The 25,067-nt window shown below is 47.0% G+C and overlaps 1 protein-coding gene across 1 annotated transcript in view; it reads left to right on the forward strand.

Annotated features, from left to right (window-relative positions):
• The window catches only part of itfg1 (integrin alpha FG-GAP repeat containing 1), a 135,988-nt gene that overhangs the window by 76,658 nt on the left and 34,263 nt on the right, over positions 1-25,067 (forward strand). The window contains exons 11-12 of the mRNA XM_056412229.1: positions 23,498-23,648; positions 24,725-24,833. Of these exons, the coding sequence (XP_056268204.1) occupies positions 23,498-23,648; positions 24,725-24,833 (260 nt within the window). The remainder of the gene's footprint in view (positions 1-23,497; positions 23,649-24,724; positions 24,834-25,067) is intronic.

Here is a 25,067-nt window from a genome sequence, read left to right on the forward strand (position 1 = left end):
GAGGTGCAGCTGTTGGTGTACAGGGAGAACAGCAGAGGGGAGAGAACACAGCCTTGGGGGAAACCCGTGCTGGTGGTCCGGGAGCCTGAGACGTGTTTCCCCAGCCTCACGTGCTGCTTCCTGTCGGTCAGGAAGTCTGTGATCCACCTGCAGGTGGAGTCGGGCACGTGCAGCTGGGAGAGCTTGTCCTGCAGCAGGGACGGGATGATTGTATTGAAAGCAGAGCTGAAGTCCACAAACAGGATCCTGGCGAGGTTCCTCGGGAGTCCAGATGCTGGAGGATGTAGTGAAGGGCCATGTTGACTGCATCGCCTACAGACCTGTTGGCTCTGTAGGCGAACTGCAGGGGGTCCAGGAGTGGGTCGGTGATGGTCTTGAGGTGTGACAGGACCAGCGTTCAAAGGACTTCATGACCACAGAGGTCAGGGCGATGGGCCTGTAGTCATTGAGTCCTGTGATCTTGGGTTTTTGGGACGGGATGATGGTGGAGGCCTTGAAGCAGGCTGGAACGTGGCATGTCTCCAGGGAGGTGTTGAAGATGTCGGTGAACACCGGAGACAGCTGGTCAGCACAGTGCTTCAGGGTGGAGGGGGAGACGGAGTCCGGGCCCGCTGCTTTGCGGCGGTTCTGCTTTTTGAACAGCCTGTTGACACCTCTCTCCAGGATGACGAGGGCCGCCGCTGAGTTGATGGAGGTGCTCCAGAGGTGTGAGCCCTGATGGGCTGGGGAGGGTGGGCTGATGGTCTGTGGCTTGTTGATGGGGCTGTGGGGATGGTCTCAGGACTGCTCCATTGTCTTTCAAAGCGCAGTAGAACTCATTTAGCCTGCCTGCCAGAAGCACATTGTTCATGGAGTGGGGTGATTTGGGCTTGTAGTTGGTGATCTGCCTGAGCCCTCTCCAGACAGAAGCAGAGTCGCTTGCTGAGAGCTGCTGTTGCAGTTTCTCAGAGTACAGACGCTTAGCATCTCTCACCGCCTTGCTAAACCTGTATTTGGACTCTGTGTACAGGTCCTTGTCCCCACTCCTGAATGCCTGGTCCTTCTGCAGTCTTAGCTTCCTGAGCTCCGCTGTGAACCAGGGTTTGTCGTTGTTATAACTCACCCTGGAGCTGGATGGAATACAGCTGTCCTCACAGAAGCTGATGTAGGAAGTTACAGCCTCTGTGTACTCATCCAGGCTGTTGGTAGCAGTCCTGAAGACATCCCAGTCAGTACAGTCCAAGCACGCCAGATCCTCCAGAGCCTCACTGGTCCACTTCTTGAACTTCCTCACCACAGGTTTGCAGAGCTTTAGTCTCTGCCTGTATGAGGGAATCAGATGAACCATGACGTGGTCAGAGTTTCCCAGTGCAGCTCGAGGACGGCGTGATAGGCCCTGCTGATTGTTGTGTAGCAGTGGTCCAGAATGCTCTTCTCTGGTAGGGCATTTAATTAACTGTCTATATTTAGGAGTTCGTGGCTGAGGTTTCCTTTGTTAAAATCCCGAGTACAATAACTAAAGAGTCCGGGAAGGTCCGCCCACACACCGTATCTGTTCGGCGAGGGTCCGCTGTGCCTCGTGCACGCCTCGCGGCGGCATGTAAACCCGCCAGGATGAATGAAGCGAACTCACGTGGGGAGTAGAAGGGTTTGCAGTGAATGATAAAGATTCCAGGTCCGCGAACAGTGCTGTAGGATCACCGTTACGTCGTTGCACCAGCCGTTGTTGAGGTAAAGCAGATTCCTCCACCCTTTGCTTTTCCGGAGAGCTCCGTGTCCCGTCCGCCGAACAGCTGGAAGCCAGCGAGCTGGAGCGCAGAATCTGGTATCGATCCACTTAGCCATGATTCCGTAAAACACAGGGCGGAGGATGAGGAGAAGTCTCTGTCTCTCCCCACCAGCAGCTGGAGTTCGTCCAGTTTGTTGCACAGTGAGCGGACGTTGGAGAAATATGCCCGCAGCGCTGTACGAGATCCCGCTTCCGTAGCCGCATAAGCGCCCTGAGCGCTTCCCTCTCCGGCGCCACCACGTGGGCGAAGGTGAGCACACCTTTTACAAAAATGTCCAGTAACTCCACAGAAGTTAAAAACGTTGGAAATAAATCCGCTGGAGTTGTTCCCCTGATGTTCATGAGCTCTTCTCTGGTGAAAGAGCTCTGGGAATCACAGCAGAAAACAGTATTTAAAACGAAAACAACAAAAAACATCGCGCACCAACACACCGAGGCGGCCGTCCGCGGCGCCATCAGGAAGTAATCCTGAGGGTGACCCTGGCCAACTCATTTCAGTGCTGAGATCTCGTTCTCAGATCTCACCGCCACAGGTGAACAATTAAAAATAGATAGACTTGTAAATTGACTCTCGTCTTCAGCGCCTGTCAGTGACTCCTCGCCTGGTCCACTTGTCTCATTCAGAGGATCCTAATTTTCATCATTTGTCCAGCAAAGGACGCAGGAAAAGAGGAGTCGACTGCACCCCGCTCGTTAGTCGTCGGCAGCGTCCGACACATCGCATACTATTTCAGTGATGCTGTGTTCGATGCAATCAGTCGGCAGCAGGCAGAAGCAATTCATGAATAAATAAAAAAGTCTTACATCTTGGAGTTATGGGTTATCTCATCGACGTCCAACTGCAAAGCTGTCCCCCCGACCTTGGACACATGTTCAGAATCAGAATAATCGGCTTTATTGGCCATGCATGTGTGACTCCAGTTACACGTACGCTCTCATTGTACATGCATGTCATTTACAAATAGCAGGATAAATATCAAAAAGACATTGTAGACAACAGAGTAGCGACATGTATTCCATTGTACAATATAAAAACGACAAAAATAACAACAGTGACAATGAATTGGGGATGTTAGTGCATCACAGGGACGGCCAATGGGAAGAAGCTGTTCCGGGGTCTGCTGGTTTGGCAAGATTTGTAGCGCGCCTACCAGGAGGAGTTGGAACTTGTGCCAGTCCAGGATGAGGGGGGTCTTGATCTCCATCTGCATCTTTAGTTGAAACACCATATGATCCCTTTGCAGACCAGCGGAGATGAAAGAGATGAGCTGCAAGCCTAGGGTGCCTCAAATGCCAAAAGCGTGGTGTTGTGCTTTTGTTTCTGTTTTTGTGTTGTGGTTATATGTAGTTCTAATTTGCCCTCCTCCCCTTCCACGTGTTATATCTGGGGTCGTCAAGGACTCCCACCGCCCAGACTCTCCTCACACACACACACACACACAACACACACACACACAAAGGATGCGGGGCTCGCGCTCGCTGCGGAAATGAGATCCTCGTGAGATCCTGTAGCGTGCTGCTATGGTTTCGCAGGTCGCCCGCGGAATCGGGATGTCGAGACGGAATGAAAGATTAATGAAAGACACCCTTGATACAATGAAAAAACGAACAAAGAGTGCAACAGAAACTTTTCTAGGTTTTCGGGTGCTGATGATGAAGCATGGCTCTTTCTGCAATAACACATGATGCTTTAGATTCCAGATTCTCAATTCTCTCCAGGCAAGACACAGACCGCAGAACTGTCTGACTCTTGTTCTTCACCCATTTTCCCTATGGCTCTATCCCCTGTTATCATGTCTAATATGTTTTGCGCACTCATGCGGAGGTGTGCTGGTGTGCTGCACACAGAGTGAGGTCACTATCGTTACTCGTACTATATAAGGTGTTATATATGTTATATGTGACGGCATTTGATATTATTTGAACTTCAAAGCACTTCAGGAAATGTTCCTCCTGTGTTCTCCTGCAGGTGCCACAGCTGTACAATTGTAATATTACCAGTATTACATTGGGCCAGCTAACTTATACAGGGTAGAATTTATCCTTTAATCATTGATTTAATTGTGATGGTTATCTCTGTAATTGTCTTTGTTCTCGAGTCATTATTTGTAGGTTTCAGGTCATATTATAAAAAGGTGCTGTCATTCGAAATTATAGAAGTGTTATGTGATGGCGTGATGTGGAATTATTATTTTGTATAAATATTGCTGCAGAGACCACAAAAGTACAACGGCATCTACAGTGAAGCTGGATTCCTCCCGTCATACTCTTCCTTTTATTTTCCTTCGACAGCGTACAACGTTGATGCTTTGAAAAAGTGTCAAAGCTTCAGATGTGAATGACATTCAGCTGTAATTATAGAATATACAATGGATCATGTGCTGTTCCAGTGTCTTGTCGATACAACAGTACTTTATGGGAATAACATTGACTGCTCTTCACACACACTGCCTGTGTTTGAGGTGAAGGAGTGTGTGTGTTTCCCAGCAGGCCTTGAGAGAATAGCTCTCTGCTCAGCACTCATCATGCTTTTCTAACTGCACTTTATCACACCCGTGCACTGATTGAAAAAGCACATGGGTCATTGTGTGATCTGCTTTAAGCGACTTCGATAGAATTACATGTGTGTAAATCTAGCGTACACATGTGAATGTGTTCATCAAGCAATCTAAAAAAACAACCTTCCAGGCTTTTTGTCGTTCTCCCTTTGAGCCGAATCAGCACAGATCTGCTGCTTCTTCTAAGTCGTCATCATCCACAGTGACTTCAAACCTGAACAGATGGCCACTGGCCAGATGAGAACATCAGATTACAATGGGTTATTGATACATCGGGAAATGTTACATATTATACATTTTTAGAGAGAATAATGTTTGCCTCCTGTAAAAGGTGCATTTCTTGCTTTTGCCTGGAGGCTACAACAGCAGGAGGCAACCTGCTTCCAGGAAATATGTCAGTGGTCTGTCCCTCCCACCATATGAAACTTTTAAGCTGACCATTTTCAAAGTGTTCGAGTCAGTGAGCATCAACACAGCATGGCAATGAGCTGCTGCTGCCCTTCTTCAGAGGCATCACGGTCATCTCACCGCAGATGGGACGGATTCATTCGAGAATCTTGAGATTAGTACATGTTGTTTCCTTATGGCCATAAATCAAGCAGATAGAATACGGACACAAAGGAGGACGTCGGCTTCCTGGCAGCTGCAGTTGATTTTTGTCACTTACAAGTGTCATTGTGGAAAGAAAACTTCATTAATGTAATCATTGTAATGGTTGCTTTACTTGTTTCCAGGACTGCTTTGTTGTCTCGTAAGGGATGAATAATTAATGTGATTCAATAATGTAGGAATCACTTTAGTGAAGGATTTATTTCTATATTTGCCTCTAATATTCCAAGAAAAAAATATTTTTGATTAACAAGGTGGGAAATATTTTGGCCATTTGGTCCATAGATAATGTTGGATATTTGTGGACATATATGTGGTATGGATTCACTGGCTTCTTAATACTATAGTCAGGGGTGCACATAACTTTACTTTTTCAGTGAGTTACTCAGGTGAGTACCGGGAGTGTGTGTGTGCGCGCATCACGGCTGAGCGCTGCGCTCGCCGGCTTCGGAACTCTGCGGCGCACGAGACGGAGAGCCGAGAATAGCTAACGCGACACCTAGAGACAGAGTGACATGCTGTTGGTTAGAGACGATCAATATCACATCGGTCAAGTACGCAAAGGCGCGAAGTAACACAAGTGGCATTATGCATTGTTGATTATTTTCGCCCATGCGTACCAGTTATGTGCACCCCTGTCTATAGTGTTATTTGTTACCGCCACAGTCCCTAGGGCTAAATAGGGCCTCCCATTACCTGTGAGATGAGACGAACCAGTCTAATGAAACTATCTGTTCACATGACTAACGCCCGACGCAACAACATGTCAACGTTGACTTTTAGTTTCAACCGTGATATTTGTTTCCCCCAACGTCCAATCATTTATTTCTTTTTTAAACGTAATAAAAATAAGATAATATCCTATCCAAACGTAAGCACACATATTTCGGTTTGGGCCTGTATTGCTGGCTGAAATGTAAAACATGGGGGGCGGAGTCTCCCGCTGTGTGTCAGGGAGCTCCACCTCTGTCGCTGGTTAACAGAAACCTGAGATTGAGTCGAGGACACTTTGCTTCGCACACATCCCAAAGACTTATTATATATATAATATTATAATAATCTACGACAATATCACATATTTCACACATGCTCAACTGCTATCATAATAAATGATCAAATCTGTGGCTTCATACATGAAAAGGAGCTGAGTTTGCGTGCTCTTTGTTGAGAGATCAACAATAATTGATGTGGTGTGGATATGGTTACGCCAGTCGTCTCTCTGAGCTGTCCTCTTTGTTGCAGTGGTGTGGAAGTGCTAATGTCTGATAATGAGGTGTGTGGAGTGTTTTTGTTTAGCGTTTTTCATTTCAGCGAAGAGTGGGGTGTGGGCAGCAGATAGCGGCGCTGCCTTCCTCCTGCTCTTTTAGCTCCGAGCAAAAATGATGATGAGATCGCTCGGCTTTCGCACCTAAATGCTCTCTGGCACACGCGCATATGAATCTTGATATTTGTTGAAGAAGGCATCCGGGAGTTTGGTGTATGAGGCGACAGTTTGTCTCTTGTCTCGATTTCTCCACGCACCATGATCCGTGCAGAATCATCAAGGATGCTTTTGCATGTTTAGTTGTGACGCAATTTGACAACTTTTTCAACTGGTTCATTGCGTTTCTGTTATATTCGACATTTATGAGAATTAGAAACATGATTCACCACCAAGTCACGCAAGGGGCCCACAAATGTACAATGCCCCATCAACAGCTCTTTCTATGAGATTTGCTGTCATGAATTCTAATTATTTTTCAACACCTTGACACCTCTGATAATATTTTCTCTGTGGGATTCACGTACACTACACAGAGGCACAGTAGCAAGAAGTCTTTTCATAATATATATCGATGTGCCTGTCCTCTCATTGTGAGTCTAGGGACACACGGGAGAGGAATCAGCACGGGCACGTTCCCTTTCTCTCTCCCTCTCCCCTTCGTTTTGTACATCAAAGCCCTCGTGTTTTCCCAAATGCCACAAGAAAGGCTTTCTTCACGGGAACACGCAGCATAAAGATAATGGCCCTTCTTTGCTCAACAATTTGCTTTGATAAAAAATTATACAATCGGTCTTGTTAAGGTTTTATGAGTGTGTGTGAGTGTGTGTGTTGTGTGTGTTGTGTGTGTATGTGTGTGGCTGAAACAGAGGGGAGAGCTCCCTCAGTGGATGAACACCTCTCCTCTCTTACAGTCCAGACTGATGTAACATGCCACGTAGTGATTTGGGGGGGAGGGGATCAGTCGTCCAACTTTATCGGTTGCTCTTCAACCTCCATCAGCACTAAGGAATAGTCAGTAACTTCAAAATCCCAAGATATTAGTATAACGGGGCTTTGGTGCCTTCTTTGTTTCATAATTGCTTCCTTTCTTCCTTCCTTCCTTTATTTCAAGATTCAAGATTCAAGATTCAAGATGTTTTATTTGTCACATACACACACAGGGTGTGCAGTGAAATGAAAGTGGCAATGCTCAGCAGGAATGTGCAAGGGCAACAAGTACACACTATTTACAAATAAAAAACAACACAATATTTACAGTAAGTGTGTGTGTGTGTGTGTGTGTGTGTGCGCGTGTGGGCAGTTGTGTGGGGTCTATGGGGGGTCCTGGTGAGGTCGGAGTTCACAATCCTGATGGCCTGAAAAAAACTCCGTCTCAGTCTCTCTGTTCTTGCAGCGTGACTACGGAGGCGCCTGCCTGACCGCAGCAGCTGAAACAGTCTGTTGTTGGGGTGGTGAGGATCCTTCATCATCCTGCCGGCTCTGGTTCTGCACCTCCTGGTGTACAAGTCCAAGGGTGGGGGGTGGTTCAGGTGTAGCTCAGCCGACTCGCACTACTCTCTGCAGAGCCTTCCTGTCCTGAGCGGAGGCAGTTGCCCAGGCTGTGATGCTTCCTGTCAGGCCGCTCTCTACAGCTCCAGAGTAGGAGGACTGCAGGGTCCTCTGGGCAACTTTAAATTTCATCAGCTGCCTGTGGTGGTAGGGGCGCTGCCTTGCCTTTCTCACCAGAGTGTCTGTGTTTGTTGACCATGTCAGATCCTCGGTGATGTGGACTCCCAGGTATTTATACCGCTCACCCTCTCCACAGTAGTCCGTTGATCCCCAGTGGTGAGTACGTCCTCTGTTGTTGTACCTTCCTAAAGTCCACAATCAGCTCCTTAGTTTTGGTGACATTCATGATGAGGCTGTTGTCCTGGCACCAGAGTGACAGATCAGCAACTTCCTCCAGGTAGGCCTTCTCGTCGTTGTCGGAGATCAGGCCCACCACCACTGTGTCATCCGCAAACTTGATGATGGTGTTGAGCTGAACCTGGCCACACAGTCATGTGTGTACAGGGAGTACAGTAGGGGCCTGAGGACGCAACCCTGGGTGGATCCTGTCTTGAGGGTGAGGGATTTGAGGTGTGTCTGCCCACCCTGACCACCTGTGGCCTGGCGGTCAGGAAGTCCAGGATCCAAGCACACAGGGGGTGTTCAGTCCCAGCTCAATCAGCTTGCCGGCCAGTCTGGAGTGGACTATGGTGTTGAAAGCTGAACTATAATCAATGAACAGTAGTCTCACATAGCCCCCCTCTGGCTGTCCAGATGAGAGAGTGTGGTGTGCAGTACCTGGGAGACAGCATCATCCGTGGATCTGTTTGGGCGATAAGCAAACTGCAGCGGGTCCATGGAGGAAGGGAGGAAGGCGCAGATGTAGTCCTTTATCAGCCTCTCAAAGCATTTCATGACCACCGAGGTGAGGGCCACCGGTCGGTAGTCATTCATACATGCTGGAGAAGCATTCTTGGGCACAGGGACAATAGTGGATCTCTTGAAGCAGGCGGGGACCACGGACTCAGCCAGGAGAGGTTGAATATTGTGGTGAACACTGGAGCTAGCTGGTTAGCACAGGTCTTCAGTACTCGCCCAGATATGCCATCTGGACCTGCAGCTTTCCTGGTGTTCACCCTCAACAGAGCCCTCCTCACACTGTGCTCGGTCACAGAGAGTGTGTGTTCATCCCCAGCGGTAGAACTCACCGCCACGCTTAACGGTGTTGTTGTTAGCGGCGAGCTAGCGCTGTTGTTGCTTGTCTCAAACCGTGCATAAAATGAGTTCAGGTCGTCCGCTAGGGATGCGTCGGCACTCACCATTGCGCGGGGTCTGCTCTGGTAGTTTGTAATAGTCCGTAGCCCCTGCCATAGGCGCCTGGTGTCGCGCTGCTCCATCTGTGATTCCACTCTGTCTCGGTACCTCCTTTTGGCGTTCTTCACCGCCCTCCTCAGTCCATAGACCGCTGCCTTGTACTCGTCCATGTTGCCGGATACAAGACCGGAGTTATAGGCAGCAGTACGGGCGTTCACAGCTTCACGGATGGATCTATCAACCCACGGCTTTTGATTAGGAAAGACCCTAACTTTTACCGTGGGGACGATGGTGTCCGTTAAGCGTTGCTATGAGGCTCATTGCTACTTCAAGAACTCGCTGACGACACTGGAACTGGATTGGATCATGTCCCAGTCGACAATACTCAGAGCGTCCTGTAGCTCAGCCTCTGATTGGTCAGACCACCGCATTACGTTCCTCGTCACTACCGCTTCCCGCGATCCTTTGTTTATACTCCGAAGCAGAAAAATGGCGGCATGGTCTGATTTCCTAACGGAGGAGAGAGACAGCCTTATAGCCTCTCTTGAATGGCGTATAGCAGTGGTCCAACGTTCTTTCCCCTCTGGTAGCACACGTAATGTGCTGGTGAAAGTTCGGCATGACTTTTTTTAGGTTTGCCTTGTTAAAGTCCCCAGCCACCACCACAGCCGCGTCGGGATACTTGTTCTGATGCCGACATAACACATCATGTAGGTCCGATAGTGCTACGTCGGTGTCCGCTTGTGGTGGAATGTAGACGGCTGTGGTGATGACCGAGCTGAACTCCCGGGGAAGGTAGAATGGACGGCATGAGATCGTCAGATGTTCCAGGTTCGACTTTTTCGAGTGTGTGGCCGCACAACAGGGAATCCCCCCACATGGAGGCAATGGAACAAGAAATGACATGATTTCCACCAGTTGGTCGTAATCTATTGTAGTGAACGTGGTAAGATTCAAGATTCAAGATTCAAGATTCAAGATGTTTTATTTGTCACATACACACACAGGGTGTGCAGTGAAATGAAAGTGGCAATGCTCAGCAGGAATGTGCAAGGGCAACAAGTACACACTATTTACAAATAAAAAACAACACAATATTTACAGTAAGTGTGTGTGTGTGTGTGTGTGTGTGTGTGTGTGTGTGTGTGCCTAAGAGGGGCAGTTGTGTGGGTCTATGTGGGGGTCCTGGTGAGGTCGGAGTTCACAATCCTGATGGCCTGAGGAAAGAAACTCCGTCTCAGTCTCTCTGTTCTTGCAGCGTGACTACGGAGGCGCCTGCCTGACCGCAGCAGCTGAAACAGTCTGTTGTTGGGGTGGTGAGGATCCTTCATGATCCTGCCGGCTCTGGTTCTGCACCTCCTGGTGTACAAGTCCTGCAGGGTGGGAGTGTAGTTCCAATAGTGCGCTCAGCCGAACGCACTACTCTCTGCAGAGCCTTCCTGTCCTGAGCGGAGCAGTTGCCAAACCAGGCTGTGATGCTTCCTGTCAGGACGCCTCTACAGCTCCAGAGTAGAAGGACTGAAGGATCCTCTGGGAAACTTTAAATTTCCTCAGCTGCCTGAGGTGGTAGAGGCGCTGCCTTGCCTTTCTCACCAGAGTGTCTGTGTTTGTTGACCATGTCAGATCCTCGGTGATGTGGACTCCCAGGTATTTATACCCGCTCACCCTCTCCACAGTAGTCCGTTAATCCCCAGTGGTGAGTACGTCCTCTGTTGTTGTACCTTCCTAAAGTCCACAATCAGCTCCTTAGTTTTGGTGACATTCATGATGAGGCTGTTGTCCTGGCACCAGAGTGACAGATCAGCAACTTCCTCCAGGTAGGCCTTCTCGCCGTTGTCGGAGATCAGGCCCACCACCACTGTGTCATCCGCAAACTTGATGATGGTATTGAGTTGAACCTGGCCACACAGTCATGTGTGTACAGGGAGTACAGTAGGGGCTGAGGACGCAACCCTGGGCGATCCTGTGTTCAGGGTGAGGGATTTGGAGGTGTGTCTGCCCACCCTGACCACCTGTGGCCTGGCGGTCAGGAAGTCCAGGATCCAAGCACACAGAGGGGTGTTCAGTCCCAGCTCAATCAGCTTGCCGCCAGTCTGGAGGGGACAACGGTGTTCAAAGCTGAACTATATTCAATGCACAGTAGGCTCACATACCCAGGCCTCAGGCGGTCCAGATGAGAGAGTGTGGTGTGCAGTACCTGGGAGACAGCATCATCCGTGGATCTGTTTGGGCGATAAGCAAACTGCAGCGGGTCCATGGAGGAAGGGAGGAAGGCGCAGATGTAGTCCTTTATCAGCCTCTCAGCATTTCATGACCACCGAGGTGAGGGCCACCGGTCGGTAGTCATTCATACATGCTGGAGAAGCATTCTTGGGCACAGGGACAATAGTGGATCTCTTGAAGCAGGCGGGGACCACGGACTCAGCCAGGAGAGGTTGAATATTGTGGTGAACACTGGAGCTAGCTGGTTAGCACAGGTCTTCAGTACTCGCCCAGATATGCCATCTGGACCTGCAGCTTTCCTGGTGTTCACCCTCAACAGAGCCCTCCTCACACTGTGCTCGGTCACAGAGAGTGTGTGTTCATCCCCAGCGGTAGAACTCACCTCGGCTACGCTTAACGGTGTTGTTGTTAGCGGCGAGCTAGCGCTGTTGTTGCTAGCCTCAAACCGTGCATAAAATGAGTTCAGGTCGTCCGCTAGGGATGCGCCGGCACTCACCATTGCGCGGGTCTGCTCTGGTAGTTTGTGATAGTCCGTAGCCCCTGCCATAGGCGCCTGGTGTCGCGCTGCTCCATCTGTGATTCCACTCTGTCTCGGTACCTCCTTTTGGCGCCCTTCACCGCCTCCTCAGTCCATAGACCGCTGCCTTGTACTCGCCCATGTTGCCGGATACAAGACCGGAGTTATAGGCAGCAGTACGGGCGCTCACAGCTTCACGGATGGATCTATCAACCCACGGCTTTTGATTAGGAAAGACCCTAACTTTACCGTGGGGACGATGGTGTCCGTTAAGCGTTGCTATGAGGCTCATTGCTACTTCCAAAACTCGCTGACGCCACTGGAACTGGATTGGATCATGTCCCAGTCGATATACTCAGAGCGTCCTGTAGCTCAGCCTCTGATTGGTCAGACCACCGCATTACGCTCGTCACTACCGCTTCCCGCGATCCTTTGTTTATACTCCGGAAGCAGAAAATGGCGGCATGGTCTGATTTCCTAACGGAGGGAGAGAGACAGCCTTGTAGCCTCTCTTGAATGGCGATAGCAGTGGTCCAACGTTCTTTCCTCTGGTAGCACACGTAATGTGCTGGTGAAAGTTCGGCATGACTTTTTAGGTTTGCCTTGTTAAAGTCCCCAGCCACCACCACAGCCGCCGGGATACTTGTTCTGATGCCGACATAACACATCGTGTAGGTCCGATAGTGCTACGCCGGTGTCCGCTTGTGGTGGAATGTAGACGGCTGTGGTGATGACCGAGCTGAACTCCCGGGAAGGTAGAATGGACGGCATGAGATCGCCAGATGTTCCAGGTTCGCGAGCAGGAACGAAAGAGTCTTAATGTTCTTGGGGTCGCACCACATGTTGTTTGTCATGAAGCAGACCCTCCACCCTTAGATTTACCAGACTCTTCCGCTCTGTCTGCACGGAAAACAGAGAAGGACTCGGTTGGACATATGACTCGATCCGCACCAGCGGGTCAGCCAAGTTTCCGCCAGACAAAAGATGTTACAGTCCCGCATGTCCCGTTGAATCTGATCCTTGCCCTAAAATCATCCATCTTATTTTCCAGAGACTGGACGTTAGCAAGAAGGATGCTGGGCAAAGGTGGACGGTGGGCTTGAACTCTCAGTCTGTTCCGAATTCCGCCCGCTTCCCTCGATGTTTTCGCTGCCTCCCGTAGTAGCGGCTCCACTGCTGTTGTTGTGGTTCGCCGCACGATCTCTGCCGGCCACGCTGGATCGATGGAAAAAGTGGACAAAAACCCTTGTTTTGCGCAAAAGTTTATGTCCAAAAGTGTGCTGCGGTCATATGTTGTTAGTGCCGATGTGTTTGTGGCAAAGAAAATATTAAAAATAAACACAAAAACTAAAAGAGCGCACAATCTCCGCGGAGCTGCCGCGACGGCGACTGGACACAGCCGCGCCATCTTAGTATTTGGCGGGGGGGCGTCATCGCTGGCCGTTAATGAAGAGCTCGCCGTGAACACGTGTCCAGAAGGAAAAGTGCAGTTAACCCTTTGGTGAGGCTGCATGGCGTCCTCTCCTCGCCGCTGATGCTAAGTACATGTTTTGTTTAATGGTCCGTGACACTGCTCAGAACAGACCAACCAAGAGTGGGAATGACTCGACAGCGGGAGCAACTAAGCTGTCAAACAGATACCTTAGCGCGTGAGTAACATTTATATAGATCAGCAAATTAATCAAATCTTAAATTTAGTTTTTGCTTTTTTACCTCAAATCAGCTGATTAAATTAAAAAACTTCAAACCTAGGAATGTGTGTGAAGGCAAATGTTCCTATCTTCGCTGTCAAACTCGTGCCAGACGTGCTGTGTCCGTACTATGATGATGTGACTATGTCCTAAAGCAGTTAGACTGTGTGGGGCCGCTTTAACTGTTTCAAGTGTTGCTCTTCCAACAAATGCTTCATACTTATCGCACACAGTTCTTTTGCCAGAGTTTCCCATCATTCAAGGTGTATTAACTCTGAAAAATACCCACTAAATAATTGTATCTGTTCAGTCTGGATCAGTAAGTGGACAGCAAGACATAAATGGTGAAATGTCGCTCGCTGTCTCTCCAAACTCCTCAATGTGGATAACGACCATTAAGCTGGGCGTATGGGAGGAAAACGAAGCGTATAGTTCTCATCAAGCATTGACCGGTACATCGGGAGCAGATTTTTGCTGCAGAGTTCAGGAGAAGTTTGACAATGTTTCTGTCCCGTTTTACTTTTGTTTAAATTGTCAATTGAAAGCGAATAAAGTCTAAAGTTTGCACAAGGAAATATGCATGCTTCTGACTCAACGACAGACATGACGAGCAGCAGCCCACTCTTGGTTTGTACAATGAAACCAATGTAAGGATCTCTCTTTCCCAGCAGCAGCAATATTAATTTTCATTGGAGAAGTGCTTTAGCGCAATCAAGTGGTCCGTGCGAAGTCTTCTATGACTGTAGCGCTGATGAAGCACTGCATGCAGGTAACGCAACGAGTCGTTAGGTAGATTAGATCTGATTTTACTTCATTCATCCCCAGGGGGAGATTGAGACGCAGCAGCACAATAGAGAGATTTATTCTAAAGTCTTATAGCAGTTGGCAGGAATGTTCTCCCCTTTCTGTCCTGAAGCAGTCTGTTGGAGGACCTGCTCCGCTGTCCCTGCAGTAGGTGGTGCAGAGGGTGGTCCGGGTTATCCATAATGGACAATCATTTCTCAGTGTCCTTCTCTCCACCACCTGTTCTGATAGTCCTGTTTGCAGCCAGTGATGGAGCCGACCTTCCTCCAGTTTAGGGAGTCGGTTGGTGTCTCCGGCTCCAATGCTGCTCCACGCACACACACACACACACACACACTCCATTCATCGACTACCCTCAGGGAGACAGAGCGTCCTGCTGGCTGTGCGTGTTTGATGTTGAAATGGTCCACCCCAGCTTCATAAGCCCCCTATCGCAAGAGAAATGGTCTAAATGTCACACTCCACCTGGCTACTGTGCGTCTGTGTGTGCGCAAGAGTGTACATGTGACATGTAGCCATGCATGTAGCAGTAAGTGGTGAGAGGGAGCTATTTCTGGAATACAAAATAAGGTCACGGATGAAAAACGTCTGAACTTGAGTGATTTCTCTTCTGTTTATCTCACACCGCTACATGGCGGCGCTCAGCCATGTCCCGACGACAGCACGCATTACTGGTGATTACGGATACCGGCACCCGGAACTATCGTTGTCCATCGAAGTGCACCGTAGGCTGTCACAAGTGTCTTTGGGAAGGTGTCCGAATCAACAAGACAGGAACAGCCATGGGAACACACACACTCACACTAGCGTGAACACACGCACATACACACATCAATGTGCAGAACTCTCCAGGCTGCAGGTCAGGCTGACAGGAACAGCATATTGTAGTTGACCTCTGCTTGAAGGTCGCTGCCTATCTGTCCTCGTCTCCTCCGTCTGTCTCATGAAGTTCAGTGGACACGTATTCTGTAGCAGGTGAAACTGGCAGTTCAGGTTGATCAACCTTTGAGTAGAAAATGTTTGGGCAAAGTGTGTAATTGTAAAGTGTTTCTCATCAGTAATGTTATTGTAATTTATATACAGCTGTCACTGCAGTGGACAAATAATGCTGCCATTGATTTGAGCGCCATCTAAATATCCCACTTTCACCGTCAGCGCTACTGCGGTCACTGGACCTCTGTGAGAGGCCAGCGCTCTGCGTCTCCTCATCCCTCTCTGTGTCGTGATGAAAGCGATGTCCAGCGTCACGTTTGCGGGACATCTCAATGCGGAGGAGACGCTAATACCAGTTGTACATGTAAAATTGGGTTCAATCCTATCGAGATACCTTCCGCATGGGAAACACATTTCAACGCAAGGTGTCAAAGACGTCTTAGTTTTTGAAATCAACAATAGAAGAGTGGTCTACTAATTGTGAGACACCTCTTTGGAATTCAATGAGTGTTTGCACTGATCTAAGTGGTGGTTTGCATCAATAAGCAGAAGATCAAGTACACAATATGGCCTCTTTAGTCTTCTTTGTAATCAACTGCAGATGTGGTAGTAGGAAGTCCTTGTAGGGAACTTTGCGACGTCTTCATCTCCACTTGAGAGCGTGCATGTGCGCGTGTGTGCATGTGTGCGTGTGTGCGTGCGAGTCTCCATCCATCAGAATGCAACCCGACCGAGCAGCTGCCAAGAGCTTAGCAGGCTGTTGCTAGGCAATGCCTTTAAAAATCTATCCTTCTCTGTGTGTTGGGTAGCTGCGTGTGTCTCCCGGTTTTGTTGCTAATACCGGGGTTTGGAAACGAGTTGTATCCAAACCCCGTGCCCCGCACCGTGTTTTCCCCTCCGACGCGTGGCTTTGTTGGTGGGCGGCTGGTTTGGCCTCAGGTGACTTCCTAAACCAATGCAATTGAAGTTATAATCTCCAGCACACGAATGCCGCTCTGGTTTGCGGTCTTTCTGTCATGGTTTGCGGTGTTTCTGTCATGGTTGATGTAACACAGCAGTTAATCAATCGATATCCCGGTCCTGCAATGTCTTTCATTCACCACTTTTGGAATGAATCCTGCACATGTATTTTTTTTCCCTCCATGTTATGTTATTTGGAATAAATGTAACCAGTCAGTTCAGATCCCTCTCCCCGGATGGACAGAAGCAATAGATGTCATGTGTACAAAAGGAACAAAAGTGCAACAAGGCTGTGCGCAGGAACAGCTGCACTTTGTTTTTCAGAGATTTAGTAATAAATAAAAGCATTTGAAAAAGAAAAGTGCAAATTGGACCTGGAGGTGACGCCAGAAGAAAAGTTGACCGATTGCTCAAATTAGTACAATTCATCCTGGTGACCAAACGTCTGTACAAAATTCCATGAAAGTCAGCCCAAAAGTGGCGGACCAGCTTCTCAACTCTAAATGTGTCAAAGTCGGTCTGGCAGCACTTTGTACTGACGGTTCACATCGGTGACCAAATGTGCAATCATCTTTGATTCTTTAAAAGATAGATTATCCAACATAATCCAATTGAAAACATGTTATCCCCCCCCCCCCCTCCGTGGTGGGCAACATGCTGTCTGTTACTGTATCCGCAGCTCTGTCAGTCATTTCGTAAAATTATTCCTTTAAAAACATTTACAGAGCCGGTGTTTGGGCCTCTGGGGATGCTGAACAGCAGAGACAGATGAGGACTTGAAGCCCAGCGCCCAAATTCACACCGAGATTTAAGCATTGATCTCTCCCACACTTCCGCCCACTAGCTCAGCTACTCTAGCATTCAGAGATTATGCAAGCTCGTATTGTTTTCAGTTCATTAGCAGGCTGATAACAGTAATGTAACCTTAATCTGAATTGCAATACATGTGAATTCACAGCTGGTGGCAGTTCTTAAGAAAAGTGATGGAATGGATACTTGACTCGAGATTGTCTTTTCTAATGGAAATCTTGTTTTGCATCACTGTGAAACTCATTTTCTGCAATGTTGTTTTGCAATCTTGTGAAAAAAGTAAAAATGAGGACAGGCTCACGAAGACAGCTGACAAAGTGAGAGGGAGGTGGGGGGTTCTGGGTGATGGCAGGCGGCTTGCCGGTGACACTTCCAAAGGATGTACTTTGACTTTGTCTCACCGCCTCTGTCCATCACCAGAGAAAGCAAAGCCACGGCTTTACCAGCACCTGGACAACCTACCACTGTCACTTCATCTTGAGTGGACCCTCCCACTCCTTCTTTTCAGTCATCCACTGTCCACACCTTGTTTGCTCTCTCTCTCTCTCTCTCTCTCTTCTTCTCTCTTCTCTTCTCTTCTCTCTCTCTCTCTCTCTCTTCTCTTCTCTTCTCTCTCTTTTCTCTTCTCTCTCTTTCTCTCTCTCTGTTAGTATTGCCAAAGCATTAAGACATAACAACACACAAATATACAAACTATATAAATAATATATATATATATAAAACAACTACATTAACATAAAGTAATAATGTAATCTAAAGTTCTTAATTGAACCGCTAAAAGAGAATGATTTCGTATTTTATTTATTTTGTATCCGTCTCAAACTTTTGAAAGCTCCTCCTTTTGAGTTATAAAGAGTATTCATCAAAGTTGACCTATGTGTAAAGTGGTTCAACCTTCTGTGTGAGTAAAATCTAGGGTTGCAACAACGAATCGATAGAAATCGATTATTAGAATAGTTGGCAACGAATTTCATTATCATTTTCTTGTGTCACGCGATTATTACGCCACTTAACAAGTCACAGATGTTTGAGTAGAAAAAAAGTTGAGTTGAGCGCAGAGCGGAGCAACAAATAAAAGCAGAGCGGAGGTAGAGGGCAGACCAGAATGCTGCGTTGTGAAAGACACTCAGCGCGGAGACGTTCCACCGTTGGTGAATCTAACTGGCTGCTGCTCTAGTGGCGCTGGAAGCGGAAGGTATCCAGACGTAACGTTAGTCTGTGTGAGTGACCGAGCTGTGTGAGCCTAGGGGTGATGTTATGAACTCAGACACGAGGGCGGTGATGTTCCGACGTGTGTGGGATGTCCACAACAAGTATAAAGCAGAACTAGTGGCGAGTTCTTCCATGGTTGATGAAGGAAATGATAACCGTTTCCACGGAGCCAAGCAACAGAGATAAGCCACGCCCCTTTTCAGGTGTGGATGAACCACAAATAGTCGGGTGAGCAAACTCATGCGAGTAAAGAGTTGTCTGTTCTGTTTTGAATTTAAAAGGTTGGAAACTAATGTTCTTGTTTTTTTCATCGATTCAATGATTAATCGAAAAATTAATCGATTATTAAAATAATAATTATTTGCAGCCCTAATCCCTTTTGACTTCCTCTTATACACTCCTCTGCTCTCCCCCTCCACTTCATCAACCTTTTGCCTTTTTTGCCGACCAATCAGGAAACAAAGGCACTTCTTTTGACAGAAATCAAATCAATTAACTCCAGGTAAACTAGATTAAATAAAAAACTTAAAGACTAAAGCGGACCAACCTAAAATACTTTTTCATCAAGAGACGTGGGGGTTTGTGAAGTGGTGTAGGAGGATGGAGGAGAGAGTTAGGAGAGGGTCGGTAGGTCATCTTGTCAAAGAAAAAAGAGACGAGTCTGCCGTTGTGTTGCTTCCATCATTCAAACTCAAAAGCGCAAGATCGAATCTGCTCCTCATCGCACTGTGCAGAAATAACACAGTACTAGAAGGCATTTTAATAGAGTCCTCTGTGTCCTGATTGGTCGGCATAAAAGGCCAACAATTTAGGAAAGTGGGATGGAGGGGGCACAGATGAGTGGATAAGAGAAAAGAAGGACATCACAAAGGTGGCGGCCATGTCAGCGTAGCCTCTCAGCTGGAGGGAGATGAGCAGAGAGATGGGAGGGAGGAGTGCCTGGATAGAGAGCTCCAAAGATAGACCGGTAGCCAGGAAACTCTGGACGCGTCCGAGGTGGAGGGGAGAGAGGGTCATCGATGTGATCAGTGGTCAGCCGACTGCCAGCCGACAGCCCCTCTGGAGGCCAATTAGAAGGGAGGCGGGTGGAGGTAGGAACAGTCGAGTAGTCCCTGCAGGCGCACACACAGATCCATCATCAGCCCTGACACTGGGTTCACACAATAATCAAAGCCCCCGAGGCACACAACTTCTCACACGCACACACCAGTGCAGGCACGGGCTGAAGGTGCACATTCCTTCTGCATTTAAAGACACTTTTTAGTCAGGTGTGTGTGGTTTGTCATTGTATAGATATTTTTCATCACAACATTTTTAAAATGAAGTGACGTTGCTGACTGTTGAGGACATTTGGTCTTTAACTTGTCTTGTGATGGCGAGCTTGAATTAAGCTCACATATCTATCTTAATTTTTTATGTTTGTATTTATTTATCTATCTATTATTTGCCAAATTAAGTTATTTGGGGCCCTATCTGAGTCCTTTGACATCGGGTACCTACTGATATCTCATCTGATATTAATGACACGGCTGCCCAGTGCACACCCAAGATACTTTGTGTGTGTGTGTGTGTGTGTGTCTCTGTCTGTGTGTGTGTTTCAGTGGTTCATAACTTTGAGTTTATCACTACCCCTGCAGTGCAGGAAAGAGATTCTTTTTAAGTACAAAAATCGCAGAAAGGACAGGCACACACACACACTGGTGAATAACAATCATGCTTCCTCAAGTTCAGCCCAAAACTTTTAAATGGCTACAGTTCTATCTACATTCTACACACACACACACACACACACACACACACACACACACACACATGCATAGAAATGAAGGTGAGTGCCCTCAATGTGCAATGAGATATATGTCCACATAAGACAGGTGAAATACAGGACTGTCTCAGAAAATTAGAATATTGTGATGAAGTTCTTTATTTTCTGTAATGCAATTAAAAAAACAAAAATGTCATGCATTCTGGATTCATTACAAATCAACTGAAATATTGCAAGCCTTTTATTCTGATTTATTGCTGATTATGGCTTACAGCTTAAGAAAACTCAAATATCCTATCTCTAAATATTAGAATATCATGAAAAAGTATACTAGTAGGGTATTAAACAAATCACTTGAATTGTCTAATTAACTCGAAACACCTGCAAGGGTTTCCTGAGCCTTGACAAACACTCAGCTGTTATAAATCTTTTTTTTTACTTGGTCTGAGGAAATATTAAAATTTTATGAGATAGGATTTTAGAGTTTTCTTAAGCTGTAAGCCATAATCAGCAATATTAAAAGAATAAAAGGCTTCCAATATTTCAGTTGATTTGTAATGAATCCAGAATGCATGACATTTTTGTTTTTTTAATTGCATTACAGAAAATAAAGAACTTTATCACAATATTCTAATTTTCTGAGACAGTCCTGTATATACACACATTGGCTGTCCCTGGAGAACTGCGACCATTTCCCGCAGCTGGAGACCTGATTATTTGCCAGTGAGCCAATTGGGGCTCACCATTAGGATTGTGTCTTGACCAATAGGTGCTCCAGTGGCAGGTCCTCAGTGGCAGGTCTTATTCCGTGGGTGCTGAGTTAAGCCTAATGAGAAGGGAAGACGGGTCGAGTGCATATGCTGTTGTGGCAGCTGTCTCCAATCTGGCCTCGGCTGCTGGCTGGTTGCTAATCAGTCAGCAGCCGATGCTGCTCATATAAAAATGGCAGCAGAGCTGGAGGTAGGGGGCAGAGTGAGCCGAGGCGCAGGTTTGCGGTCTGCTGAGTGTTGTGTGCCGACAATTAAACATGTTATCGAACGGAACCTTGTCGTGGTCTGAGTATCCTTGGTGCTGGTGGGGGAAACCCACGCGTAACGGCCCGGAAGCTGTTACAGCTGTATTGATGGATTACACCGAATGACCTTTCACCAAGCCTCTGGCTAGTATATGTGTAATCACAGCCGAAGTCTGTTAATCCTGGCCCCGCCCCTCCTCTCCTCCCAGCACACACATAAAGATGCTGACATCCTGAAACACCACTTGACGCTATTTTTAATCTGTGTGCTCGAGGCATTGTGTGTGCGCTTCAGGAATTAAATAAATTATTGCACTTCCCTGTACTAAATACAGATGCTTGTCCTGAGTCCCGACCTCACTACTCAAGAAAGTCAACTGTTGACCGGCGGGACCAGACTGGACAGAATTGAACAAACAACGACTGCTTATACTCCAAAAATAATAAAAAATAATATGTCAAAAAGAGTTAGCGTATCCGCCACGGGTTTGATAGATGGAGAGAAAATGTTTAGCTGCGGCTGAAGTTAGCAGACGACTAAACCTTGAGCGCACATCGTCTCTCCATCTGTGAAACGCTTTGCTGACATTGTATTTTAATAATTGTAAGTTGGAGCCATGCTGCATCACTTCTGGCACCCAAGAACACAGTGAGGTGACACTTTTTGATGTGCGACTTAGGCGACCAGTGTTTGCCTCCAGCGAACACCGTGACGCCTACGGGAGAGGCAGCAGGTTTACTGGCAGTTGGAAAAAATGTTTTCAGCAGACCAGTCCAGTAATTTACGGCTTATTTCATAATGTGAAATCCAATTGCGGTTTATACTGTATTTATGAAAATAAACGTCTTAAAACGTGTGTGATATTAAAATAATATATATTTTTTCTTCTATGTAAAACCCAGCGTTCACGTACGGAGGTTGATGGTACGACATCTCTGCATCGAACCGTCAGCACTGCCAAACTTCAGCTGACCTGATGAACTCTGCCTGCATGCGCTCTTCTAAAAACATGACTCAAAGCCGCCATCGGATACTTTGTGAAACAGCAGCGGCAAAGCGAGCTCTTTTGTATCCCATTCCCGTTGCTGCTTCACTACTTCTACCATTTACCGTTTTATTGTAACATGCTGTTTTCATGCAGAACCTCCGTCTCGTTCTGTGGAAGTCATAATAGTAAAGATAATTTGCGCTGTCGCATATTAGATACACGTAACGTCTCCGTCACACAGCGTATCACACATCCTTTTGATGAAAATTCAGCACAGATGTGCATTTGGCCCATGCAAAGTCAACCCCCTGTCAGGGTGGGTTACAGCATCACGTTGACAACAGTAGTCGATGCACTCTACGCATCCTAGCATTTCCTTTCTCCAATATTGTGACAGAGGGGTATTTTCGCTGCGAGTACGACACATTTTATCTTTTTCCACACCGCCTCACACAGTCTTTCAAGTTTTTAAAAGCATCCTAAATGACAGATGTCGCACCAGGCTCTCAGCTCTTTTACCTCCCCTCCCATGACACATCCGTTGGGATATAGTGGGGAGTCGTCTAAAATTTTGAGCGAGGGAGGACGTTTACGCTTTGTCTATTTTTAGAGCCATTTTTATTTATTTTTTTGTCACGAAGATCTAAGATCAGGTACAGAGAGCTGTCTCCAAGACAGAGAGACGCATATAGAGAAAGAAGGGGATTCATTTCCCCCTGAGAATCAAAGGGAGATGGTGACAGATACCGAGCACACAGGTACAGGTAGAAAAATTGAGAACAAATAAAATGTAGCTCCAGAGCGACTGGGCTTTAATGACTCTCGTCCTGCCGCTATACAGGGTGGGGTCAGCACAATGCAAAGTTTGCTGGATATCCAATCAAGGAGAACATGATTAAACATCAACAACACAAACTTATCCGCTCACATTGTCGTTAACAGCTATGCTCTTATTTTGAAAAGACCAAATCCAAAAATATGTTCCAGAATGCAAATGTGTAGCCATTACCTCATCCCAAGCCAGAAGCCACTCCCCAGAGAGTCGCTGTGTGAATCATTGGCCAGTGTGCTGATTGACAAATGTTCTTCCTGTGATTGACAGTCAGGTGTAGATCACCGTTAACTGCTAGTTGTTGGGGGTTGAGCTTCTTTATTAACAGTTTTACAATTGTACATTAGAGAGGATGAACACATAATATTCATTGGCAGGAAACACTGGTGGGAGCTACATGACACAAGTACCTTTGACGGTGAAGTAAGTCACGGACAGAGTGTGTGTCACCGAGCTGAGTGTGTTGAGGTAATGGCTACACATTTGCATCTTTTTCTCGTTCAAAGCTGCACGCGGTGAATAATAACAAATGTCATATTGTTTTATTAGTAAAATCCCACAAATACTACAAGGTCAAGTTCAGTCAGTCACTTCCATTAAACAACGTTGATAGTGGACTATTACCACCACGCCGGTGTGTTTAAATGTGACTGAAGAGATAAATATTGAACTGATAAACTGAACTCCTTTTTATTCCCCCCCCCAGTGGTCAGCAGGCCTTTCTGTTGGAGAACGTGCCCTGTAACAACGCCAGCTGCCACAGTGTTGGGAGGATGTTCCACATCCTCTGGGACCAGGCAGATTTGGGAGCCATCCAAAATGCCGTCATGGCAACATTCTTTGACATCTATGAGGACGTGAGTAGTTTATGTGTCGAGTTGGTGTTCAAAACTTGTGTTGATCATCCGACACCGACCGTTCTCCCGTTCTTCCATTTCCCTACACTTTGTACTTCATCTGTCTCTCCTCTAAATGCCCACCGGCTTTTGTCCGTCACGATTTTTCTGTCACGGTGCTGCGCTGCATCTCCATGACACGAGTATCAGAGAGTTAGATGTGCCACTGAGAGTGATATCCCTTTGTTGAGAATCTCTGCAGTATTAAAGAAGTTGAGGCCAATTGCAGAAGAAAATAAATACATCTCACAGAGCACACAGGAACATTTATTTTCTCTAATGCATAAAAGTGGATAATGTAAAGCTTTGACGTCAACAACCTGATTTAAGTTCATGCTTTTCCATTCATGCTCAGAAGTAATATTCCAGAATTGGACACAGGACAGAACAATGCGCTGTTCAATTCAGGGTAATGCAGTTTAAAGCACATTTGGGTGCTCGTGATCGAGCCTACTTTGTTCCGTCACTGCCAGCTTTGTATTTACAAGACACTTTGTGAAAAAAATCCGTATTCATACTCGGTCAAGTCTGTCCGCAAGACAAAAAAAACAAGGTTTAAAATGCTTATTTTCAGGAATGTGCGACGCTAATATTGTAGCTCCTGCATCGAGAGTGAAAACAGTGTCATCTTAACATAAATAAAGCAGCAAAGATATTGTTTATTAACGTGAACTTGTGACAAGGTCTCACGCCGGGCAAGAAATTGTCCTTGCGTCTGGTGCGAGCACGCCGTCTGCACGCCGTCTGCACAGAAGCCGCATTGCAGCCCGCCGCGGCGTTCCCGTCTTATCAGATGTAATTATTACTGCTAGTGCGGTCTGTCTGTTAGATTCAGCTCCTCTCTCTTCTTGTCTCCCACCCGCTCAGTGAGAGAATGTGTAAAATGGGACAGCGAGACAAAGTGAGGAAAAAGGGAAGAATAAAGAGATGATAAGATAATGGCGAATCAGTGCGTTAGAGGGATAAAAATGTACATCAGAAGACACACACACCAGGCTTTCATTGTCCCTTATCTCTATGCCTGTCTTCATTTGCAGGGTATATTAGACATGCTGGTTCTAAGCCAGGCAGAGGGCGAAGGCGACTTGATCATCCACGCTTTGAAGAACAATTATGAAGCTGATGCCTACTTCGTTAAAGTGATGGGTAAGTGACTGATTCAGCGGGTCCCCGTTCCTCTCTCCATGCCGAAACTATTTGATGAAGACAAAGCCTCTTTCCGTCTTCTTCCTCTTCCCCAATTACATTTCGAGAAACACAACTGACATTTTAATATTTTATGGTTCCGTCTATATTCTTTTATTTTGTTACCATACCTGTCCCCCTGAGACCAATTAGAATAATTGAACATGAGCAGCTCTTTCCCCGGACCTCGAAACC

This window comes from Pseudoliparis swirei, chromosome 4 (genome assembly GCF_029220125.1).
Source record: "Pseudoliparis swirei isolate HS2019 ecotype Mariana Trench chromosome 4, NWPU_hadal_v1, whole genome shotgun sequence".
In the NCBI taxonomy this organism is placed as follows: Eukaryota; Metazoa; Chordata; class Actinopteri; order Perciformes; family Liparidae; genus Pseudoliparis; species Pseudoliparis swirei.